Raw genomic sequence first — 9167 nt, forward strand, 5'->3', positions numbered from 1 at the left:
GATTCTTTAAACCAACATACCGTGGAGGCAGAAAATCCAGGTTTTGTCAGCCACAATATTTTTGGATCCAAGTCCAACTAATGGTCAGCCACCCGTTAGTCAACCTACTTACTCTTCTCTGCTCCTCTCTTGGATTAATATGTTCAAAGACTTCACAAAGGATCATCCAGATGAAGATTGTTTGCATGATATTTGGTTTTTTTACTACATAACACATTAACAATGAATATATATTAAATAATGGTGTGTTTATAGTACATAAAACTGATATTTGATTTATGATTTCATGCCATTCTTTGAAGAATTGACTCAAACAGACACAGAGGAAAGGCTTTACCAATCCAGCATCAACTAATGAACTTTGCTGTGAAGTGAACCAATTGACTTATTAATTTGGGATACACCAACATAAATTTTGACTACAGAGGGTAGTATGCGAACCAACGACTAATCATAGCATGACATTCTTCAGGTTTGTACTCGGGAGCTGTGTGACCCGCTCCCTGAAAAATCAAAAAATTTAGTCAGCTTTTGCTGAAGCAAATTCTAGTATGGAAAATATTTAAGTTCATTCTTAAGCTTCTTGCCTTTATAGTAGCATATGTCAACTGGTACTTTTTGTATGTGTACTGCACTCTGTATCTAAAGGCCAAAAAAGAAAAAAGGCATAACTATGAGATAATTGTAATCTGATTTTCTGACTGAGCTCAACACAAAGTAAGAAAGAAGATGAGATAGATACAAACCCTGCAACCTGTCCGTCGACAAACCAAGGCTTCCAAGGACTGTCAACAGTCAAGTTCAGAGATTCTATCCAAGCCATAGTAGCCACATATGGAATATCCATGTCATGATCACCACTGTGAATACACAAGCTTTGTGTTCAGAAGAAATGGTAATGTGAGAATGAATAGATTGTGTGAGATTCTATTAACAGAAAGCTAAGCCTATGTTTGAATTCATGTACTTGAATTTTCCCTCCAATTAGAACTCCAAATGGACTTTCTGCTTTGACTAAAACAAAAGAAAATTGGAAAGAGTTATCAGCATGCATATATCTAGTACCTGTAAACCAAAACTCTATAGCCTTGTTTTATTAGGTTCGCATGATAGACAAGACTAGAGGAAACATCAGATATATATAATTCTTGTAAGGTCTTATTGCATCTCTCCCATTCCGTAATGCTTCCCTGATTGTCATTTAAGATCAGCAAAATTAAAGGGTTTTGTCAAGAAAACCTGAAGAATATATTTAGAATGACCTAATTAATTACCTCCTGAATATGAAGAGCATCTTGGACAGTTTTGTCATTTTCCCAAATGGAAGAGTAGAGATAATTGTAACTCTGCATTAAAACAAGGAAGATATGCTGACTCAAAGTTTACATTTAGTATAACAAACAAAAATGAGCAAGCCACAACCTACAGATAAGTGACTGCTATGTAGTGGGCATTGTGTTTGTGTATGTGTGCGAACAAAAATGAGCAAGCCACAACCTACAGATAAGTGACTGCTATGTAGTGGGCATTGTGTTTGTGTATGTGTGCGAGTGCGCACACAGCAGAGAGACTTACCCGACACCATGGCTTAGGAAGTTGAGGAAAAGAAAGGAGGAGATTTACAGAGTCCTCATCGCTGAAATAGTTTCCGTTCCACTTTGACCGTGCTGATTTTGGTGACTCTATTATAGTACATGAAGGTTCCAATATATGTGCACTGTGTATGCCTTCGATACACTGCCGATCCAATTGTGAAGTCAGTATGTTTATCCTACATTACTTAAAAGTGACAAGTAATTACAGAAACCAAAGAATTTATTTCATTTCCACTCACCTCATTGTAAAGTTCAAGATCCTCCACACATAACGTGTTGTTTAGATCCACATTGATATAGTCTCCCTTGCAGTTTTTTTTCATTGACTTGCAAAATGTAAAAATCACAACCACATTTAGGAAAGACAGTCTTTTAGCAAGAAATGAAGTGACTTTGCAAGAGCACTGGGTACATAAAAAAAAACCAGCGCGTATTTCACCTGGTATAGTTCATCTGATATAAGTGCTTTTAGGTAAGCAAATAACACTTTGTAATTATAATCTTTTTTTTCATCTGTCACTGGATTTCCAAGCACATATCCCTGCAGCCAATATACTTTTAACTTTTTAAGGCCCACATTCAGATGATGAGGAAGTTATGAACTACAACACAATAGAAATCATTCAAATTATAATGGCAGAAAATGTACTTTGAGATTCATCGGTGGCACATGTTCATCTTGATTACCTACATAAATATAAAAATAAATTAAAATCAATACCTCATGAAACTGTTTTTGCCTTATATTGAGCATGAAGAGGTGATGAATGAAATGTTCAATATTATTTTCATGTGAGACTGAATCAATTCTTGGTAGCTGAAACTGACAAAAGGTAAAACTTAAGAGGGTTACCAACTTACCATCCGATATTTCCTGAACGACCATCGGAACAATTATGCCTGAATAAGAATCTCCAGCAATATAAAGTGGATTATTGTAGAACTTGGGATGATCCATAAGCCACTGCACCCACAATAGTGAAAACAAAGATGTAGCTAAACTAGATGCAATAAAATAATGTTCATTTCCAACAACCATCATGTCAATTTTTTATTATAAAAAAAAAGCCATTCTTAATCATTTGAAAGATGATCACATGAACTAGATCTTATGCAGAAACCTCGTAGGCAAGGGCATCGTCTCACCTTTCTAAGAAATTCATATGTTTGTGCAGCTGACAATGTGTCATTGAGATTGCTATATCCTTCCCAATTTTTTGCATAGGAGAATCCTGTGCCCACCGGTGCATCTAAAAATATTATGTTGGCAACCTGAAAGTTTTGGATATTGTTCTTCTCATTGTTATAAGTGTTGAGAGTATTTGTCCCACATTGAAATGTTAAGGGACCTAGCCTGGGTTTATAAGGAGTTGGGCTACTCCCCCCATAGCCAATTGGTTTTGGGGTGGAACCTCAACTTCCTTCATGGTATCAGAGCAAGGCTTCACGTGTTGGGCCCAACGGCCACACCTGCTCCCACGTCACCCAATATGTGTTGTCCACGTGTTAGGCTTGAAAGTTCGCCACACGTGCGGGGGCGTGTTGAGAGTATTTGTCCCACATTGAAATGTTAAGGGACCTAGCCTGGGTTTATAAGGAGTTGGGCTACTCCTCCCATTGCCAATTGGTTTTGGGGTGGAACCTCAACTTCCTTCATGGTATCAGAGCAAGGCTTCATGTGTTGGGCCCAACGGCCACACGTGCTCCCACGTCACCCAATATGTGTTGTCCACGTGTTAGGCTTGAAAGTTCGCCACACGTGCGGGGGCGTGTTGAGAGTATTTGTCCCACATTGAAATGTTAAGGGACCTAGCCTGGGTTTATAAGGAGTTGGGCTACTCCCCCCATTGCCAATTGGTTTTGGGGTGGAACCTCAACTTCATTCATGGTATCAGAGCAAGGCTTCACGTGTCTACATCAATAAGAACCTGAATAGTTGTTAAATATCACATACAAAGGCATAAACACAAACACCTACCTTTGTCCATGAATATGGATTCAATTTTAATTTTGGTTTGTTGCCAATGGAATGTGCATTGTCAAAGGATAGTGGACCTACAACAAAGTATGTGTTAAATAGTTGCAACTTTAATGTGCAGAGTTACAATTATATTCTGTGTATTAGTGAAAATTACACAGAATATACTTAGAAAACCTAAACACTAATCAACTTTGTATGGCTTTTGATGGGTTTTGAGGCTCTTGGTCTAGGTAAGTTGCTCTGTAGGTTTACTTGTGTGCTTTGGCTCCCAGCCTAACCAAAAAAAGAACAAAAAAAACAGAGAAAACTGAGCCTTTCCCTTTCTTTTAAAAAGATTTTCTGATTATAAAATTTCATAAAATTTCAGAATATAATAATATCATCTGAAAGATGCAGAGTCTGAAAAATATAATAAGGTACGTACCTAAATTTTCATATGCAAGGCCAGAGAAGGCAGAGCAACCAGGACCTCCAGTGAGCCAAAGCACAAGAGGATCATACTCTGGACTCCCTTCAGACTCAAAGAAGTAATAAAACAGCTGCACATCATCCATGCCGCCCACTCCCACGTACCTTTATATAATTGAACCCATAAATTATATAATTCATTGCCATCTTTTGCATTAATGCAAAGTAATTAACGAAGTAGAAAAAAAATAGTTATAAGAACAAAGATACCAACCCAGTTTCAAGCTTGAAGGGGAGGTCACCGCGAAAGCCGGGTAGGGTTTTGATGATATTGGACGTTGATGCAACATTAATGTTCAAAAGGGTCACCAGAAGAAGTGCTTGTGGCAACATGGTGACGATGATATACTTGCTGCTAGGCATATTTCATCACATATATATAGTCTACAGAGGATGGCTTATGGCTCTACTGTGAATTTAGGAAGCGTGCTATAATTGAATATGTCTTTTTTCTTCAGCCATGACGTGACTGGATAGTCTGAGAACATTAAGTGAATCCTCGAAAGGAGACCCTCTTCATTCAATTATCCTTTTTTATTTGTTTAGCCTAGTAATAATATGAATATGTTTTCCTATCATAAAAAAAAAAATTGAATATGTTTTATACTTTGGGAATTGTATTTTTCTTTTGGCTTTTGAAGGAGATTGATTGTCTTAGCTTGGTGCATGTGAAAACAAGTGGGTGTGTTGATCAATTGTTTGGAGAAATTCTTCCCGTGGATAAGGTGGGACCCCAATACAAGGTTTTAGCTTAGTTGTGGGATGGGCGGGAGAAAAACTTGCAATTTCCGGTCAATAATGCTATACCACGTGGAAGTATTATCACGCATGTTATAGCGTTATTGGCAGGAAATAGCAAAATAGTGTTATCTTCGTTTCATGAAAATCTTTCTCAATGGGCAGATGTCTAACATGGTTAGATGGCCGAATCAAAGAATTTCTCCCCATTGTGAGAGTGCACATGAAATTTCCTAACTTCTATTTTTTTGGGTCGATAAAATTTCCCCAACTTGAAATACGACAAACTACATGTTTTTTTGGTTGATAGGATTAACCACATGAAAAGCCACATACACATTCATTACATATTTTTTTGGCAGGAAGAAGCATATATACATTTTTGTCCTTATGCTTGCTGGTATGAAAAATAGTTTGCCACAGAGAGGTATAGTGCCTGCTCTCAGCTCAACCAGTATGACGTGGTTGATTTCGAAGAAAAAGAAGATGCAGGCTAAGAAGATAAGGGAAAAGAAACAGGGGATTGCAAGTTTGACGATTTCTTTAAAACCAACCTACCGTAGAGGCAGAAAATCCGAGGTTTTTTAGGACCACAAGTTTTCTGTTTTGTATTGATATGCGGAAATTGAACCATTTTTTGGATAAAACTAATGGTCAGCCACCAATTAGTCAACTTAGTCTTCTCTGCACCTCTCTTTGATTGTTGTTCAATGGGTATAAGATTCACAAAGGATCATCATTCAGATGATGATTTTTTGCATGGTTTTTGGTTTATTTACTACCTAACACATTAACAATGAAGATAAATTAAATAAAACTGATATTTGATTTATGATTTCATGTCATTCTTGGAAGAATTGACTTATTAATTTTGGGATACAGCAATAGAAATTCTGACTACAGAGGGTAGTATGCGAGCCACCGACTAATCATAGCATGACATTCTTCAGGCTTGTACTCTGGAGCTGTGTGACCCGCTCCCTGAAAAATCAGAAAATTTAGTCTTAACTTTTGCTCAAGCAAATTGCAGTGTTGGAATAATTAAAGTTCATGATGGGTCTTGGCTTCTTGCCTTTATAGTTGTATATGTCAACTGGTACTTTTTATCTGAGTACTGCACTCTGTATCTAAAGGGGGAAAAAGAAGAAGGCATAACTATGAGATAGTTGTAATCTGATTTTGAGACTAAAATCAACTTAAACAGAAGAAAGATTAAGGACATGAAGAAAATAAAAAGTGAGAAAAAAGCTGAGATAGATATCAACCCTGCAACCTGCCCGTCGACGAACCACGGCTTCCAACGACTGTCAACAGTCAAGTTCAGAGATTCTATCCAAGCCATAGTAGCCACATATGGAATTACCATGTCATGATCACCGCTGTTAATCGACAAGCGTTGTGTTCAGAAGAAATGATAATTTGAGAATAATTAGATTGTGATGCAGCAAGATTAGCACTTACATACATAGGTTCAATCATTTATAATAAATAGGTGTCTTTATCCAAAGAAAACTGGAGAGAATTATACGCATATACAGTACCTGTAAATCAGAACTCTATAGCCTTTTTTTATGAGATTCTCATGATAGACAAGACTGGAGGAAACATCAGATATATATGAATCTTGTAAGGTCTTATTGCATCTCTCCCATTCCTTAATGCTTCCCTGATTGTCATTTAAGACAGTAAAATTAAAGTACTGTGATATTTCATGAAAACTTGAAGAATATATTTGGAAGGAACTAATTAATTACCTCCTGAATATGAAGAGCATCTTGGACAGTTTTGTCATTTGCCCAAATATAAGAGAAGAGATAATTGTAACTCTGCATTAAAATAAGGCAGATATATATGTTGACTCAAAGTTTACATTTTAGTACAACAAACACTAATGAGTAACCCACAACCTACAGATAAGTTACTGCTATGTCCTATGCATTGTGTGTGTGCATGCGTGCGCGCGCAGAGAGACTTACCCGACACCATGGCCTAGGAAGTTGAGGAAAAGAAAGGAGGAGATTTATGGAGTCCTTATCGCTAAAATAGTTTACGTTCCACTTTGACCCTGCTGATTTTGGCGATGCTCCTAAAGTACATGAAGGTTCCAATATCTGTCCACTGTGTATGTCTTCGATACACTGCCGATCCAATTGTGAAGTCAGTATTTTTATCCTACATTACTTAAAAGTGACAAGTGGTTGCAGAAACAAAAGATTTTGCTTTATTTTCACTCACCTCGTTGTAAAGTTCAAGATCCTCCACACATAACGTGTTGTTTAGATCCACATTGATATACTCTCCCTTGCAGTTTTTTTTCATTGACTTGCAAAATATAAAAATCACAACCAGATTTAAGAAAGTCTTTTAGCAAGAAATGAAGTGAGTATGCAAGTGCGTAGTCACCTGGTATAGCTCATCTGATATAAGTGCTTTTAGGTAAGCAAATAACACTTTGTAATTATTATCTCTTTTTTCATCTGTCACTGGATTTCCAAGCACATATCCCTGCAGCCAAAATATATATGGAACATTATTGTCTGCCCTACTGTTAGGGCCTACAGGCATATGATGAGAAATCATTCAAATTATAATGGCAGAAAATGTACTTTGAGATTCATTGGTGGCACAAGTTCATCTTGATTACCTGCATAAATATAAAAATAAATTAAAATCAATACCTCATGAAACTAAATTTTGGCCTTATTTGTCCATCTGATATATATTGAGATTGAATCAAAGGTCAAATTTAAGAGGGTTGCCAACTTACCATCTGATATTTCCTGAACGAGCATAGGAACAATTATGCCTGAATAAGAATCTCCAGCAATATAAAGTGGATTATTGTAGAACTTGGGATGATCCATAAGCCACTGCACCACAACAGTGAAAACAACAATGTTGCTAGCTAGATATGGAAGAAAAGTGTTTTATATTCCAACAGCCAATCATGTTGATTTTCGAAGGAATTCTTAATCACTAGAATTAAACCTCTCACCTTTCTAAGAAATTCATATGTCTGTGCAGCTGACAAGGTGTCATTGAGATTGCTATATCCTTCCCAATTTTTTACATATGAGAATCCTGTGCCCACCGGTGCGTCTAAAAATATTATGTTGGCAACCTGAAAGTTTGGGATATTGTTCTTCTCAATGTTATAAGAACCTGAATAGTTGCTAAAAATCACATACGTACAAAGACATAAACACAAACACCTACCTTTGTCCATGAATATGGATTCAATTTTAATTTTGGTTTGTTGCCAATGGAATGTGCATAGTCAAAGGATAGTGGACCTACAACAAAGTATGTATTAAATAGTCTTAAATGGAATGGGAAAAGAACTAATAAAATACATACGTGTTTTATCAGGCAAAATTTTGGCAAGATACAACTAAAAAGTTTGACCACTATATAATATTGTAAAATAATTAATTTAAATATTTCAATATAATTATTGTTGCTTAAGTACTTAAATCTCTTCAATCATATTTTCATGTTTTTGAACCACCGATATTTAAGACCGTGATGGAAACTAACCCCAGTAAAAAATACACAGAATATACTTAGAAAAGCTAAACACTCATCAACTTTGCGCTTGCTTATAACTTGGGGTGTACGGCTTTTGATGGGTCCTCTTCCCTGTTCTGAGGCTCTTGGGCTGGGTTAGTTGCTCTGTAGGTTTACTTGTGTGCTTTGGCGCCCAGACTAACCAAAAAAAAGAACAAAAAACAGAGAAAACAGAGCACACCTTTTTATTTTTATTTTTTTGTGTTGAAAGTCTTCCCTATCTTTTAAAAAGATTTTCTGATGGTCTGATACCAACGTCATAAAATTTTAATATAGAATACTATCATCTGAAAAATATAATAAGTTACCTAAATTTTCATATACAAGGCCAGAGAAGGCAGAGCAACCAGGACCTCCAGTGAGCCAAAGCACAAGAGGATCATACTCTGGGCTCCCTTCAGACTCAAAGAAGTAATAAAACAGCTGCACATCATCCATGCCGCCCACTCCCACGTACCTTTATATAATTCAACACATAAATTATATAATTCATTGTCATCTTTTGTATTAATGCAAAGTAATTAACAGAGTAAAAAAAAACAAAAAAAGTTATAAGAACAACGATACCAACCCAGTTTCAAGCTTGAAGGGGAGGTCACCACGAAAGCCGGGTAGGGTTTTGATGATATTGGACGTTGATGCAACATTAATGTTCAAAAGGGTAATCAGAAGAAATGCTTGTGGCAACATGGTGATGATGATATACTTGCTGCTAGGCATATTTCATCACATATATATAGAGGATGGCTTTATGGCTCTAGTGTGAATTTAGGAAGCGTGCTATAATTGAATGTGTCTTTTTTCTTCAGCCATGACGT

The 9167-nt window shown here is 36.6% G+C and overlaps 2 protein-coding genes across 2 annotated transcripts; both read right to left on the reverse strand.

Annotated features, from left to right (window-relative positions):
• Window positions 1-419: 419 nt before the first annotated feature.
• Window positions 420-4407, reverse strand: LOC148292560 (serine carboxypeptidase-like 13). The gene is made up of 14 exons (XM_088245866.1): window positions 4259-4407; window positions 4001-4149; window positions 3574-3650; window positions 2742-2867; window positions 2457-2559; window positions 2245-2282; window positions 2035-2136; window positions 1835-1921; window positions 1576-1737; window positions 1275-1346; window positions 1066-1190; window positions 747-860; window positions 588-642; window positions 420-503 (listed from the first exon to the last, which is right to left on the reverse strand). The coding sequence occupies exons 1-14, from the start codon at window positions 4405-4407 to the stop codon at window positions 420-422; spliced, it is 1443 nt and encodes a 480-aa protein (XP_088101992.1).
• Window positions 4408-5585: 1178 nt separating this feature from the next.
• On the reverse strand, window positions 5586-9167 carry LOC110763703 (serine carboxypeptidase-like 13). The gene is made up of 14 exons (XM_088246284.1): window positions 8921-9167; window positions 8658-8806; window positions 7999-8075; window positions 7778-7903; window positions 7550-7652; window positions 7389-7426; window positions 7186-7287; window positions 7018-7104; window positions 6759-6920; window positions 6537-6608; window positions 6324-6448; window positions 6048-6161; window positions 5855-5909; window positions 5586-5763 (listed from the first exon to the last, which is right to left on the reverse strand). Exons 1-14 carry the CDS (start codon window positions 9067-9069, stop codon window positions 5680-5682), a joined length of 1443 nt encoding a protein of 480 aa, XP_088102410.1. The 5' UTR covers window positions 9070-9167; the 3' UTR covers window positions 5586-5679.

This window comes from Prunus avium, chromosome 8, assembly GCF_965620075.1.
Source record: "Prunus avium chromosome 8, drPruAviu1.hap1.1, whole genome shotgun sequence".
Taxonomy (NCBI): Eukaryota; Viridiplantae; Streptophyta; class Magnoliopsida; order Rosales; family Rosaceae; genus Prunus; species Prunus avium.